The 15,991-nt window shown below is 35.0% G+C and overlaps 3 protein-coding genes across 3 annotated transcripts in view; 2 read left to right on the forward strand and 1 right to left on the reverse strand.

Annotated features, from left to right (window-relative positions):
* Positions 1–2,559, forward strand: part of LOC112093955 — a 4,376-nt gene extending 1,817 nt beyond the window's left edge. The window contains exons 2-3 of the mRNA XM_024173606.1: positions 101–340; positions 2,179–2,559. Coding sequence (XP_024029374.1) covers positions 101–340; positions 2,179–2,226 — 288 coding nt within the window. The 3' untranslated portion in view covers positions 2,227–2,559. The remainder of the gene's footprint in view (positions 1–100; positions 341–2,178) is intronic.
* Positions 2,560–5,643: 3,084 nt separating this feature from the next.
* On the reverse strand, positions 5,644–11,355 carry LOC21391709 (developmentally-regulated G-protein 3). The gene is made up of 10 exons (XM_010110268.2): positions 11,171–11,355; positions 10,671–10,724; positions 10,262–10,435; positions 9,653–9,724; positions 9,296–9,355; positions 7,888–7,997; positions 7,167–7,466; positions 6,373–6,564; positions 5,952–6,003; positions 5,644–5,869 (listed from the first exon to the last, which is right to left on the reverse strand). Exons 1-10 carry the CDS (start codon positions 11,210–11,212, stop codon positions 5,819–5,821), a joined length of 1,107 nt encoding a protein of 368 aa, XP_010108570.1. The 5' UTR covers positions 11,213–11,355; the 3' UTR covers positions 5,644–5,818.
* Positions 11,356–12,689: 1,334 nt separating this feature from the next.
* Positions 12,690–14,065, forward strand: LOC21391710 (F-box/kelch-repeat protein SKIP6). The gene has a single exon (XM_010110269.2). It carries the CDS (start codon positions 12,721–12,723, stop codon positions 13,885–13,887), a length of 1,167 nt encoding a protein of 388 aa, XP_010108571.1. The 5' UTR covers positions 12,690–12,720; the 3' UTR covers positions 13,888–14,065.
* The last annotated feature ends 1,926 nt before the right edge of the window (positions 14,066–15,991 follow it).

Genomic DNA, 15,991 nt, shown 5'->3' on the forward strand with positions numbered 1-15,991 from the left:
TTTTTTTTTTTTTTTTTTTTTTTTTTGGTGGGGAAGAATGGTGATTACTTGCGATTTACTGAACCAATGCTAAAAAAAAGGATTCTTTATTTCAATTCAGAAGAACGCTCCCTGGCTATCAGTGCCTCAGTTTGGGGACTGGGACCAGAAAGGTCAAGTGCCAGACTACTCTGTGGATTTCTCGAAAATCAGGGAAATGAGGAAGCAAAACAAGAGGGACGTCTCCAGAGCGAGTCTTGGAAATGAGGAAGAGCTCATTGCCCCAACAACCACCAGTACAAACACCGCCCACAGTGATGACCACCAACCCCATTACCATGAGAACCACCACTCTCCATCTGTAAGATTCCTTGTCCTGCATGCTTTGTGCCTCTACTTTTGGTATTATATCTACAGGGTAATGGATTAAATAATATTATATATATGTAAATAAGTGGTGGTAGTTGCTTTTGTTATTAATAGGGGGGGTTGTATTATGAACCAATATTTTTATGATGGTGACATGCATGTGGTAGGGTGGTGACGAGAGGACACCATTTCTTAAATTAGTTGGATCATATTCTTGCTAAGTGGGTAGTGGATCTAGCTCGGCAGAGAGAATTTTTGTTTAATAAAAATAAAGAAACCGAAATAGCATTAGATACCTTTTGCTAGAACCGTAATCAACTAGTTTGGGCGAATAGAGTAATAGATTACTGGCTGGTTTACCTGTCGATGTTTCTGTTTGTCGTGCTAACTGCTAAGACATGGGAAAACTGTGTTACCTTGGTCAAACCATGATATACCTTCGGTGCAACCATGCAATTTGATCAAATATGTTTTCATTCCTTTTGTTCTCTTTTTTCATTTTCATGACTTCAGTTTTTATTTTTATTATTATTTTTAAAAAAAGAGGAATCCAGCTTTTATGCTGACCATGTATTGCAGTTGTTTCACGCTAGCATGACAATCAAAACGATATTAATCAAGTAGCATGGATTTTCTTTTGCCTTTTTGGGTTCTCTCCATAAAAAAAAAACACCTGTCATAAAGGTGTCAAAATCAGCATCCTTATTTAGAAACAAAAAGGGATGTTTGATAGATATGTATTACCTGAGCTACACGCAAAACCAAGTGGTTGACACATGCATAAGATGATTTGGCCACATGATATGTGTCAAATAATAGTATGAAGCCAAATCAACTGGCGATATTCTCTTTGGACTACAGAAATGCAATAAAATAATTGAAAAATTACTATTATATAACAATTAAGAATGAGTGGTGCACATGCACCAAGTGTTTTAGGCCATAAAATTTGGGTCAATAATGTTATTAAAAAGGAGAGGACAACTAAAAAAGGGTATAATAATAATATGGATTATGTGTGTACGGCGAAAGTAGTTATGAAGAAGCGGTCGATTATTCTATATTAATAAATATTGGTAGGAAATTGAAACACTATTTTAATAATAAATGAGGAACGAAGGTCCAGTCTTATCGCAGATTTATAAGTATTCGTTTTAAAGAGAAAGAGAAATATGTCAAGACTTGAGATGAATTAAAATTAATAAGTTAATAGTTTACATAAGTTAATAAATAGGTTAAATTACTGTTTTTGTCCATAACTTGTCTGGTTATGAACCATAACTTGATAAGTTATTGTCCATAAATCACGGTTTTTATCTATAACTTGTTTGGTTATAAACCATAACTTGATAAATTTGTCCATAACTTATCTGGTTATGAATAATAACTTAACAAGTTATGGCCTATTAATTTCTATAACTAAAAGTTGACATAACTTCTTTTAAGCTTTTCATATTGGCTTATTTTTTACTATTTCCGTTCGTTTTATTGGTATTTGGTGGTTTGTCCCGTTTTCACTTCCCGTTGAATATATTCTATTCTCTTGGGATTATAACTCAATAACATTTCCAGTGATCACGATGAAAAGGGAAAATGTTTTTATTTTTTTTTTATTTTGTTTATTTATAACTGGGTGATTTAACTACCATCTCATAGTTTATTTTTTTGGGGGTTTTTTTTTTTTTTTGCTGAATAAAATAAACTATGAGGTGTCCCATCTCATAGCTGCTATACCTTGAATATTATGTTTATATATATATTTTTGGTAATGGTCATGTTTGTGTTTGTGTTTTGCTCATTTTGACCGTCTTTTTTCTCCCCTCTAAACAGACGAGACGGAGCTTTTTCAGCTACTTCAACTGTTGTGTGAAAGCATGAATACAAGCAAACGCGCAGCAACGGAAGATTTCTTTCCCGTTGTATGTTATTGGTTTTTTTTTTTTTTTCTTTTCAAATTTTAAACTTTTTTAACTATTATCTGTAATTTTACCTCCTCAATTTCCAACGTCTTTTATGAGCTAGGGATAGATTTGGAAATGTTCTAATGGATTCTCTGAGTAGTGATTTTTCTTTGCTCAGTTTCTTGGACTCTCGGTGTGTACTTGCTGACGTTATTATGATTCATTCTAAGCATGATATTCTGGTATAACCTGTAAATTGCTTTCAACTCTGAACAGAAACAAGTGAATATGAGATGTTGCTATTATTCGAGGACTTGGTAGTTGATAGTGGCCGCATTCTGGTCAGTTTTGATCCTGTCTCAACTCTCATTTTAAAATTTTAGCAAAAACTTTGAATTCTTGTTTTCACTTTTCAATATTAATGCATTGTTTGGTTGAAGGGAGATAAAAAAAGATAGAGAGAGAATGTGAATACGAAACAAGAAAGGTAATTTGACTATTTATTATTTTGCTGATTATTTGATATTTATTGTAGTTTAAAATAAGACAAGGAAGGTAATTTAAGCCTCGTTCGTTTCACTGATTGAGTTTTTAGTTTTAGGTTTTTACAGTTAAATTTTTTTAGAAAAAGTCATTTAATTTTTTTTATTATAATGAAAGACTTTTAAAAAATATCACATCTCAACTAGAATTGAAAATTTAAACCCGGAAGTGAATGAGGCCTAAGAACAAAAAATGTGTGTTTTTTTTTCTCCAATTCTCACTTTTGTCTCTAACCAAACAACCTACCATTCTATTCTCTTTGAAAATCCCTCGGCTTTTTTTACTCACTTTTCATCTTTTGTCTCTAGACTCTACCAAGTACCCAACATTGCACAAAACTGAATTGGTATCTTTCAATTAACTTAGGAAATCACATTGACAAGTGAGAACCTGTTTATTACCTCACTTGAAATGCATAATATTGTTTTACAATTTACTAAATATCGCTATCTATTTATAAAAAAATTAGGGATGACAAATTTAAGTTATGAGACGAAACATGACTCGAAATCTGCTTAGAGTCTGCAATTTTGAGTTTATAATAAATAAGCTTATATGATAATATTAACACGATTTATAAATGAGTTGTATTCAAATTGACCTTTTAACAAGAAGAAACATGAATGCCATGATTAACTGCAGGTATCATTTACAATCTAATTATATATATATGAGATATTATTTATTAGAGTAATTGGCACAAATAGTCCATAACCTATTTAGTTGATAACAATTTGGTCCTTATTTTTTTAAAATTTTGACAAAACAGTCCCTAAACTCATTAATTATGTGCAATGTACATCTTTTCGTTAACAACCGTTAATTCTTCACATAAACACACATGTGACCTGTCATGTGACCTTCTCTTACGTAGAAAAGACCGAATTGCCTTGATTTTAAATGTGAGTTTCAATTTTTTTCCAATTTAATAAATTGTTAAAAGTTTATCAAAAAATATTGATTTTCTTAAGCTGCATTTAGAGACCTGTTTGGATGATTTCAAATTGATAGTTGGCGATATGGGATTTCAGATTTCCCCAACAACTGCGCACGAAAAGACTAAGGGGATGTTTATCTCCTGTATTCGTCTTTGATTTTGAATCATGATTCATGGTTCTCTACAATGTTTTTCTCACAAAAAACATACGTATAATGAGAATGGTTCTGAATCCTTGAACTAAACGTCCTCTAAGAAAGAAGAAAGATAAAATTGAAAAGATTCACAACGACATATAATTTCAGAAAGAAAATTCCAATTTCAAAATTTTTTTGCTCTTCTTCCAATTTCAACAATTGGTTCAGTTTGCATTAGAGAAGTTGTTAACGTTGAACATGATCTGCGGGGATTTGAAACAAATTTCTTTAGAATGTGTTGGGCATGGCTTTCAACCTCTTCAAAGTTATCCTTTTAACAAGTTGTTTGCGCATATGCCAATATCAAGAACCATCTCACGATCTCAACAAATATGATCGGTGACCAATTACATAAATTAGATCTAGAATCACAAGACCAAAGTTTCAACCCAGTGTAGATTCAACGATCCCTCTCCTCCTCCGCGTGAACTAAGCCTTAATAATGCCTCTTCCCCACTTGCCCTGTCAAGCCTTCCTCCCTTTGTGCGAGCCGAGCCCCGTTCATCCCCCCTCTCCTTTGTGCAAGCCGAGCTTTGTTGAGGCAGCCGTTGTGAGATCGTCGCGAGTCAGCCTCGCCCCAGCCGTCACAAGATCGTCACAGCCCAGCCCCAGCAATTGCAAGATCGCCACAGCTCAGCCATAGCCGTTGCACCGCAAGATCGTCACAACGCCGTCCTCGCCGCCGGCTTGTCTTCTCTCACTCTCTAATTCTAAGGCCTCGTTCATTTCACCGATTTGAGTTTTCAATTCTAGGTTTCTATAGTAAAAAACTCTCAGAAAATATCACATCTTAACTCAAATTGAAAACTCGAATCCGCGAAGTGAACAAGACAAAGTTCCTGAGTTTTCTTTGGTCCGTAATTGTTTTTGTTTTTTTGTTTTAATTTTCATAAGCCCCAAATATATTTCCACCTCAAAATTCAACTAATAGGATGTTTTTACGGGTATACCCGTATTAGAAAGCCATGTGAGGGTCACGTGTAATTTTGTACAAAGAATTTAACTGAAAAGTGTAAATTACACTTAATTAAAGAGTTTAAGGAATTTTTTTAAATTAAAATAAAAATTAAACTGTCACTAGGGTAAATTACACTTAATTAAAGAGTTTAGAGACTTTTTTTTTTAAATTAAAAAAATAAGAACCAAATTGCCACTAATTAAATAGATTGATGACTATTTGTGCCAATTACTTATTTATTTATTAAGTAAAAGCAATATGCATTGTGAATTTAGTAATTAAATTTCATTTATTTTTCTTAAATTTAAATTTCAATACACTTCTTAAACATGTGGGTCATAATCATATAACAGGTGTACAGGTTAGTCTTATAAACTCATGTAATAAAAATGTCGTGTTTAAGTTGATATTTTCTAATACAAATGAGTTGAAATGAACACAATCTATGAACCCGTTCACGAAATTGTCACCCACTAAAAAATACAGTTGAGAGTTGAAACGTATAATTACTGATATCAGACTTAACTGTGTTTGATAATTCACGCTGTCCTGACAATTGCATTCAGTTCAACAACACGCAACAACCAAATATCGACCATACATATGAAGTTGACATCACCAAATACCGCGTTGTTTTGTTTCATTTTAAGTTCATACAGGCTCACGTCATACATACATGCTTTAATATGAAATCACCACAAAATTGCTTGACCACAAAAACCAAACTAATTTACACATCAAGCTGTCCCCAAGACAAGCTGTCCCCAAGAAAGTACTACTCCAAAGTCCATATAAGAAATAGAAAACACATGAGAAAAACAATGTTGTGGGCTCTAAGACAGCTAAGGAGAGGCGAAAATTTGGTTCCCTAAACGGACTGAGGACTGAGGACGAATATGACCCAGTACACGTACCGTCTATTTAATTTCGACAATCACAACTTTTTTATAATCTGGACGACATCTTCATCTTCCAGCTCATGCTCCTGTCATTTCGAAAGTACAGATTAATCAAGAACGCGACTCTTGTATAGAAAGGAAAACAACATGAACAAGGATGTCACAAACCTTGCCAACTCTCTGGGGCTTGTGTTTCGCGCTAGACCCCCAAACCAGAGCACTGCAAAATTGGTCAGAGTAGGATTTAAAAATGTGCAGGATTAAACAGAAGAAATGGACAAAACCAAGAGAAACAGATGAGAAAACTAAAAAGTATAACCGCTGCGCAAATGTTCTCCAATGGTAAGTACATCTCGTATACTAAAGACATTAGAAGTGCTAACATTGGGAAGGACAGGTTGTAGATCGGGTAAAGCTTTCCAACCCCACTAAAAGCAGGATGAAACCTATTAGCGCCAAGAAGGCAGCCCTATCATGACACACTAATTTCCACCCAAACATAGAACATAGATACTCTTACTACCTCAGTGCGCTATCAGATCTTCAACATGCTAGTTTTGAATGTAATGATCAGGGAGAGGCCACTTACTATTTAAATTGCTTAAGCATGTCCTTATGAATTCGCTCGCAGAAATCCTCAACTGTCCTCTTCTTTGATGACAGAATCACAGGGTCTTCATAGTCAGGGTTCATCCCTTTGGGCTTGGTGTAAATACGAGTTAAACTAAGATACTCCCAAATTTTATCAAGCAAACCGTCAAGGTTCCATTCAAGGTGAGAACTGTAGAATAATCATAGTGAAATACATGATTAAATTTGACAAACTATGAAGTTATAAATGGGGTAAATATGTGCCCAAGCAATCTCCTCAGAAAGCACTTTAACTTATTAAACATAAATAGGAGTGGTATAATAAGTAATAATAGCTATTTACCATAAGAAATGGTGCTAGATAATCCAACTTCAAGGCCAAAAGGACCAACAATTACAAGGCATATGACATTAGTTACGTCCAAAATAGTCATTCTGCCTCACCAAGCTCGTACCTTTGAACAGCTAATAAAATTTTACCTACTTATCCCATTTTTAGATATTTCACTTATTAAATACGTAATATGAGAACAATAATTGTCCCAAGCATTGATGCATATCGGAATTGTTAAATATAGAATATACACTGTAACCTCCGAAAATTAAGTGAATTAAATAAGCCGCTCTTCTAAATTCCATTTAAAGTTATGAAGTATTCAGCATAAGTATGATCAAGCAATGAATGAAACTTGGACTTAGTATAGAAAAGAAAAGAAGGTCCACATTCATCAGTATAGTTAATAAACCTAAAAAGAGAAACAGAAAAACAACAACAGCAAGAAAAATAAGTACCTGATTGGACAATAGTGAGGGAGTTTATCCAAAATCTCCAATTCTTCAAGTGTAATCTGATCAATCTTGTTGACAACATAGATGCAAGGCATGTATATCCTGCTACCCTCAATGACATCTATTAGATCATCAGCAGTTGCATCATACCGAAGAGTAATATCGGCATTGTGAATCCTGTATTCACTACATATCGCCTTCACAGTATCAAGGTCCAGAAGTGTGTTGGCAACTGTTGAGGTGAAATTAATCCCACCCTTGTCTTTCTTCCTGAATGTCAGATTAGGTGGCTCTTTGTTCAACCTGTTTCAGAAATAGGTCTTTAGCTAATTGATGCAGAAGTTACAAAAGAAGAGTAGAATAGACAGAAAAATGAGAGAGGCTTCACGTTGCAGCTGAAAGGCATGACTTTTAGGCTAAGAAATCGCTAAAGAAGTAATTTCCACCTATATCCTTTGATTATTTCACCTTAATTACCCACTTTTATGCCAAGCAGTTTCATTAAAATTTTTTGAAACACCACCATCAAATACGCATTGTTTTAATTAAACTATAAATGAAATCTTCAATGTGAACGGTCACAACTCAACTGACAAAATCTCATACCCAAAAAGTTCCGTCCCATTCCTGTTCCCCATCTATTTTATTTCTGTGAAAATTTACCAAAAAATGACCTAGATAAAAATATGTAGAGGAAAAGAACGCTTGACTGTATAACTCTTACCTTATACCAAATCCCTCAAGTTCCTTCTCTATTAAACGTTTGTGAGTTATTGGTTTTATTGCATCGAGAACAATTAAAATGCAATTGCATGTCCTAGCAGTACTGATCACCTGAGATTATAAGCACATAAATAACGTGTGTATATAAATAAGGAACCAGAAAAATCTTCATACATGTCAAGAGATGTCAAAGTTTTGTCAAATGTCAAGAGATGTCATATTTCTGTCCTTAAATGTATGCTACATCGCATCCACTTACATGTTAGAAAACATAGGATACGTATATTTCATTTCAGAGAAATGGTCGACAAAGTACCAAAAAAGAACACACTACAAAATTATAACATCTTTGCAAATTAAAATTTTCAAAGAGGTACTTGCGCTGTTAAAAAAAAAAGGCAAACTTGATACTTGGTGATTACTTAAAAAGGCCATTACAGATTAGTGCAAAATTTTGTTGGAATCCATTCATCTCCGCAGAAATATAGGTAGGAAATATTTATAGGGAACGACATTGTGAAGAGCCTGAGCTCATGTCTAATAACAAGTAAAACAACTCCGATGACCATAGTGCTCTACTCGCATATTTTACATTTGACAATGAATACATTCTTGAGAAACTTACAGTGGAATATGAACAGTTTATTTGGTTCAAGTACATGTGATCTGTCTGTAGGAAAAGATCATATTGGGATTCTGATAAGAACCAAGAAACGTTAGTGATTAGTTGTTGACGTGGATATGGGTTACTGTGGAATCTTGTTGAGAAAGCTTTCAGCAGTCTTGTTGAGGAAGCTTCTTTAGTAATAACTGGAATTGGTTAGTTTGTTAGATTTGTTAGTACGATTAGCAGGGGCGCCTATAAATAAGTTGGGGCTCGAGAGTTTAGGAAATTTTGGATTGTATAGAGTTTTGAGAGGAGAGTCGGTGATCTCTCGAATATCACCTGTGTAGTTTTCTTCTTTCTTGTTGAATAAATTTCATTCATTCTTCTTGTTCTTCGTTAATCTGTGAGGTTTCCATCAGATTCTTTATGCAGACTAAGGCTAGTTTATTTAATATAATGCCTATCTCAAATATTCAAATATTTGAATTATGACCAGTCTAAAAAAACTATAATCTAGAAAATGTAATATCAAGTTCTCTAGTTAAAGGAAATCATTTCGGGAAAGGTGAAATGGACATGATGTTATAACTAAGTAGTTCAACATCTGCACAAACTAATTAGAAACAAAACAAAATCCACTCAAATAAAGTTTTAACACCCACTTAGCTATTGCTTTAGGGGAAAAAAAAAAGAAAAAGGAAAAGAAAAAACTCAACAAATTAGTTAATTTCTATTTTCTAATCAATTCTTAAGCTGTAAATGGGAAACAGTATCACGTGGAACTGATATGTATCATGTTTACCTGCCTTCCTCTACCCTTCCCATCCTTTGCACCCTCAATAATTCCGGGAAGATCCAAAAGCTGCCAATTACAACACAAGTTAATACGACAAAAGCTTGGAAAATAATAATAATAAATCAGCTATCGTATTTCTCTGATAAACTCACACAAAAGCCACCAAAGTCATCTTAGATAAATCACCTCTTCATAGTAGGCTTCTAACTATGATTCACTACATTAGCTATCTTAGTTGTCACTCAATTATCAATACGTTTAAATATATTGATACTGTAGATTGTGTAATCAATCACAACAACCACGAAAGTAACTAATAAATTACATAAGAGAATAATGCAAAAACTATAGATCATTATTTACCTGAATTTTAGCTCCTCGGTACACGATCACACCCGGGATGCAAGTTAAGGTGGTAAATTCATAGGATGCAACCTGCCAACATATATCAAATAACAGGACATTTTGAAGAAGCGGAATATTCATGAACTCATAATGAAATAACATTGAGAACACAACATAATTACATTTCAGACCGTAAACAAGTTCTTAGATTTTAAACAAGGCACCGCAAAATAATCATCAACGAATTTACTCTCAAAAGAAATCAGTAACTTTTCTTTTGGGTTCTATGTACCTTAAGTGACCTAACTAGACCAACAGAAAGCTGCATTTTTCTTCACATTTGCAAAGAATGTACTTTTTATGTTTCCTCGGGATACTTTCATAGTTTCATTGTTAAGCGAGCTCTAAAAGGTTTAAGAAACTTTTTTTCCATTTAAAAGTTTATTTTTAATCTTTTACACAATATAATAGACACATCAGTACAAGATAAAACCAATCCACAATCTGAATAAATTACAAGCAACTTTTTTTTCCATAGGAAAGTACCAGCTAGTAGCTAATACTCGCAAAACTTAATCACCTCATCCAAGTGACATGAAAGCAAAATGACAAGCGGCAGTTTCATACCTCCGAAAAGGTTCCTGTCAGTTTATTCAAAAGTGTAGATTTCCCAACTGATGGGAAACCCACCAGACCAACTCTTGCATCTCCACTTTTAGTAACATCAAAACCGTCACCAGCACCACCACCTCCTTTTGATGTAGGTGTAAGGAGTTCTCTCCGTAACTTTGCAAGTTTAGCCTAGCACAAATAAAGCAAACAACATACAGATAGGGTTAGGCCAAACCAATAATTTAAAAAAAAAATATATTGCGAAAAATCAAGACACAAATGCACGAGAGACATTGGCATATATACATCCTTTGAGCTTAGACTAGTTAATAAAAATAAAAAATAACTCTGTGAGGATAAATAATCCTCTAGTTGGCTCTCAAATACAATTGAAAAGATTAACCAAAAAACAAAAAGCAGTTACCTTGAGCAAGCCCAAGTGATGGGCAGTTGCCTTGTTCTTTTGAGTCCTTGCCATCTGGATAAACAAGGCAAAAAAGCAAATTAATTAGCATTTGAATTATCAGAATTCCTTAATTTCAATCCACCTCAAAATATAATCAGCCTCAAATTTTTAGGAATCCAACAAAAGAAAAATAACAAAAACATCTACTTTTCTTTCCGTTTCATTTGGGTGTCACAGTGGACGCCACTTCTTTTACAAGATTTTATTGCAACCATTCAGCAGCTTAACTCAATAGAACCGATTCAAAACAAGAGTAAAAATTTTTAGATTTTTCTTTTACAATTAAAAAACAGCCAAATTTATAGCACTAAAACCCTAACCATCTATATTGTGCGTTGATGGAGCTAAAAATTTGGACTTCCCTCCATTTTATTCCATTCGCTCCGCAGACCAAAACAGCGACAGGTTCCACAATTTCGTAGAGAGGAAAAACGACGAGAGAGATTATAAATACGAACCTCATCTTCGATGTCCTTAATCTTCTGCATCACGGTCGCCATGGCTGACTGCAAGAGAGAAGCTCAAGAGGTGAAAGAGAGAAAACACTCAAGATCACGTCTGTACGGACGATTCGTAGTTTTCGCTCCGATGATGTTGGTGCAGTGTGCTTTACTGAAAGAGAAGAAGAAGAAGAAGAAGAAGAAGAAGAAGAAGCTACGAGAAGCAAAAGCAAATGGAGGCGTTATTTTGATGAATGGGAGAGGAGGCTCCCCCACTTGGCCCACTGGGCCACTTTGATGAAGTCATTTGGGCTTAATGGTTTGATTCAGACCCCAATATGATACTTTTTTTTTTAAACTAATTACACGGCAAAATTTCATAACTTTGAATTGAAATTTAACAAAATACTTAAAATATTATAAATATAGTAAAATGACATAGTAATTATCATAATAATATCACATTTTATACTATGTAATGATATAGTAATTATTTTAGTGATATAAAAATGATATAAATTTTATAATTCTTGTAATATTTTAAATTTTTTGCTAAATGTAAACTTTGATATTCAAATTTTGATATATGCATAAATCACCCATTTTTTTTTTAAATGGGTGAATTAAAAGGATTTTTTACAATACAAACTGTCTTTCTAAAAAAAAATTATTAGAATTATTGTTTTAGCTGTTAGATTAATTTTTTTGAAGATTTATTCTATAATTGTAAATATTTATTTATTATTAAAAATATCTTTCTATCCCGTGTTATAAGTTTTTAACGTTAATACTTATAAATCATACCGTTAAAAAATTAATTTAAAGATTATAATAAACAATATCTACTTTGAAAGTTTCTGTGAATTAAAAGAAAAGCTATGCAAGTGCACATTACTTTATAGAAGATGGATCTCAGAGTACAAGGCTCATATTTTATTTATTGTGGTGCTTAAATACATGGTGCTCAAGGCAATTTGTTTTAAAATAATTAAATTCAATTTCTTACTTTTTAATATTGAAGATTTAAGATAATGTTGAAATATTGATTGTTAAGCGTAATTATTTCATTTTTAACCATATGACTTAATAATTTACTTTTTTTTTAAATATTAGAAAAATTGTATGATGATTTTAGGGTGGGTTTTGTTGGATGGAAAGGAAAGAAATAGAATAAAATAGAATCCAAGTATGATATTTGGTCGAATTTATAAAAAATGAACGATCATTCAAAAGGAATGATCATTCACATATTTTAAGTGAATTATCATTCTTTCCTCACATAGGAAGAATAGTCATTTCAAATTTTATTTTTTTTTATAATCACTCTTGAATATTATAATATAATTATAACATATTATATAGTAGTTATATCTTATAGAATAAATTGACTATTTTGCACCTATTTCAACTTTAATTTGATTTTGGCCAAATACGTAAATGTGGAATTTAAGGGTAGTTTTGGGATTTTTGCCACAAAACGACGCTTTTCTTTGCTTATTTTATTCGATTGCTTCAATACTACATAGTACATCCTTCTCCTCCCCCTACGACTCAATTAACAAAGCACCATGTCCGCCACCGCAGAGGCGCCGACGGAGATCCTCATCCCGTCGCTACCAAACGACGTCGCTTTGCAATGTCTGGCTCGCGTCCCAAGACAGTATCATCCTGTCCTCGCGACGGTGTCGAAGCCCATCAGATCCCTCCTCTCCTCCCAAGAATTCTTCGCCGCCAGATCAGCCCTCAACTCCACCGAACTCCTTCTTTACCTCCTTATCCGAAACCAATCCGGCGGGCCCCGGAGTTGGCTCACGGTCTACGGAAGACCCAACCCAAACGATGACGACGGCGGCGACAACAAGAGCAATATCATCATCGCCCCGGTCCCAGGAGTTCCAGACGACTGGCAAGATTGGTCCCAGTACGCCGTTGTGGTCCCCAGGATCTACGTCTTCGGCGGCGAAATCTACGGCCTCTCTTCACCCGAGTTGTGGATTTTCGATTGCCGCTTCCACACTTGGGAGCGCGGCCCGAGCATGCCAACCACGGTAAGCGACACTTTCCGACCAAACCGTATTTTTTGCCTGAAAATCACGCCTCTCTTCAAGACCGTAGTTTTGGACGGCAAGATTTACGTGATCGGATGTTGGACAGTGGAGAACTCATGGGTCCACGTGTTCGACACGGTGGATAGGCGCTGGGAGGCCGTTCCTAGCCCCAAGCTTGTGGTTTACGGCAGACCGGTTGTCGGCTGCGCCATTAGGGGTCGTGAGGTTTGCGTTTGGTTGAACAAAGAGGAGCTCAAGTTCGACCCCGCGACGAAGACGTGGGAGGTGTTTGAGAGTCGTACCGGTTATGGATTGGATTGGAACACAGATGTGTGCGAGGTGAATGGGGTGCTGTATTGCTATGATCGTCATAGTAGGTTGATTAAAGGCTTTGATGAAAGAATTGGAGAGTGGAAAAAGCTCAAGTTTGTGAACAAAGGGATGCGAAGTCACTGGCGGAGTATTCGGATGGGCAATGTGGGAGGGAGCTTGGTGATCATGGGGTCGGCGCGTTTTAGGAATTTGGAGAGCACGGTGGGAGTGTGGTGTGTGGAAATTGAAGTGAACAAGGACGGGAATGAGGATTTGCAAGGACAGGTTCTGTGGTCGGAAATGGTTTATTCGACCCAAATATGTTCATTTGGTGGGTGGCCCTTGTTATATGCTTGTGTGCCGGTTTCTTTGTGAGGACTAATTGGATTATGTTATATAAAATCTTGCTTTGTTCAACTTGTTCAATGGTTTTTCTGATAGTTTTTGCTCTGATTGGTTTGTTGTTGAAGGAAAACTGTTAAAAATTATCTGAGTGGATTATAAACTTCTATATGTGTGAACTCTGCATATGTCGAATCCTTGAAAGAATTTACACGACACAAAATCGTTCTTTTTTGTCCTGTTAAGTGTTTTATCTGCATTTTCCTTGGAGCCGAGGAGAATCTGTAGAAGACGCTTTTACCACTCATGCCAGTTATGGAGTGAGGAACTTCATGAATTGGGTCACACTCATTACCTTGCTTTTGTTCCGTATTTTTTGCTAACTAGAAGTAAAAATGTTAGTGCATCAGGCATTTTACACACACATATTTTTATATTTACTGGATTTTTTTTAATTTTTTTATTTCTGAAAAACTTTGGATTATAAAAGAACAAATTCAGGCCAGGTGATTTGGTAATGTCATTTCATGATTTGGAGCAAAAAGCAGATACAAATGGTTTTCCTTGCTTAAACCTTGCCCTTCTAAGTTGTAACTTGTAAGTAGTATTTCTGTTTTCCTAGATTTAATTTTGTGAATAATACAATTTTAATAGGTTACTGAGGAATTAAAGGAAATATAATCAATATTGAAAATAAAAGTGTTTGTTGCAGCCCGGATGATTTATTTGAAATGCACTCTCTTCCTTTCTAGTGCACTTTTTCCATACTTAAGACCCTGTTTTTAGGGTTACCTCAAGATCCATTTGGACTCTGTATATATACCCTGTTATTCCTGAAACTTCATCGTGATTGAAAATAAAGTGTTTGTTGCAGCCCTGGAGTTTATTTGAAATGTACTCTCTTCCTTTCTCTTGCACTTTTTTCTGTTCTTAAAACCTTTTTAAAAGGACACCTCAAGATCCATTTGGAGCCACAAATAGCTTCTTCTTTTATGTACCCTGTTATTACTGAAGCCCAAACACAATGACGTGTTCGAGTCCTTTTGTTTTGTCCTGTTAATGTTGATGACTTAGACCTTCCTTATCTGTGTTGTTTTGGCTGATATTTTATTTTCTTTTCGGAAATTAATCAATGTTAAGGTAAAGGAGTAGCTTTTTTTTTAGAGAAACGGATGCTCGTTTAGCTTGACCTGTATCTTGACCCCTTAATTTGTTATAAGAACAGAATTGCACCTGCCAACGCCCCAAGTTTAAGTCTTTTGACTCTGACTAAGCTAGTAGGTTTCTTCCATTTGAGTGACAAGGTATGTCAAACCTGTGCCCGTTCTTATTTCAGCTTGTTCAGTTGGTTGTGTTTTGTAATTTAGCATTGGCAAATACGGAAGTTGTTTGCTAAATGATGCATCTCTTTTAAAGCAAACACCTTCCGAGTCCAACTCAAAGTTTGGACTCGAAATGTAGATAAACAGCAGATAAGATATCGGGAAACGACTGTTCCGTTGTCATTCACCGGGCACCTTCACATGCTCATGCTTTACTACCTAACTTGGAGACCTTTGCGTATTGACTTTAAAGCTTCAAAACCTCCACGTCCCTCATTCTTTGCATCCATTTTGACAGTTGAATAGTTAAAGTGGGCAATGACATGAAGAGGACTTTCTTGAGAAGAGAACTTTAAAGAATTGTTTTGAGCGATGAACTTCGTTCAAGTTTTTGAGGAATTAAGTGTTGGTGATGCTGAATCTGATCTTTCGTGAATCCTTGATAAAATTTACGTTTAATGGATCATCTTCTCTTAGTTTTTGAGAGAATTTGGTAAAGTAGAAAAGACTTTCTTGAGGGGCCTTTACTGCCTTGGTCATGCTTCTTGTTAGGAATCGGAAATTTCTTGAAGTGTGCCGCTCATTTCCATAGGTCTCTGCTTTCACATTCCTCGCTACTGAATTCCATTTCCTGATGCCGCCGCGTGCTACAAAAGAATGTCTTCCATTAGTTTGACAGATTTGAGCTATTTCATTTGCAGTATTGGGTTTGATAGATTTGAAGTTCAGTAAATCACAGCAGTGTGGTTTTTACTGATTGTGATTGGATGATTAAGTCGGTCTTTGATGACTGGAGCTTTTGCAACTGGTCTTGT

The sequence above is a fragment of the Morus notabilis genome, unplaced genomic scaffold (assembly GCF_000414095.1).
Source record: "Morus notabilis unplaced genomic scaffold, ASM41409v2 Scaffold887, whole genome shotgun sequence".
NCBI classification, from domain to species: Eukaryota; Viridiplantae; Streptophyta; class Magnoliopsida; order Rosales; family Moraceae; genus Morus; species Morus notabilis.

Coding starts and splice junctions, on each gene's coding strand:
- LOC21391710 (XM_010110269.2), top strand. CDS start 12,721: ATGTCCGCCACCGCAGAGGCGCCGACGGAGATCCTCATCCCGTCGCTA.
- LOC21391709 (XM_010110268.2), bottom strand. CDS start 11,212: ATGGCGACCGTGATGCAGAAGATTAAGGACATCGAAGATGAG. Junction 6,565..7,166: donor CCTCACTATTGTCCAATCAG/GTACTTATTTTT, acceptor ATTATTCTACAG/TTCTCACCTTGAATGGAACC. Junction 5,870..5,951: donor AGCCCCAGAGAGTTGGCAAG/GTTTGTGACATC, acceptor TCGAAATGACAG/GAGCATGAGCTGGAAGATGA.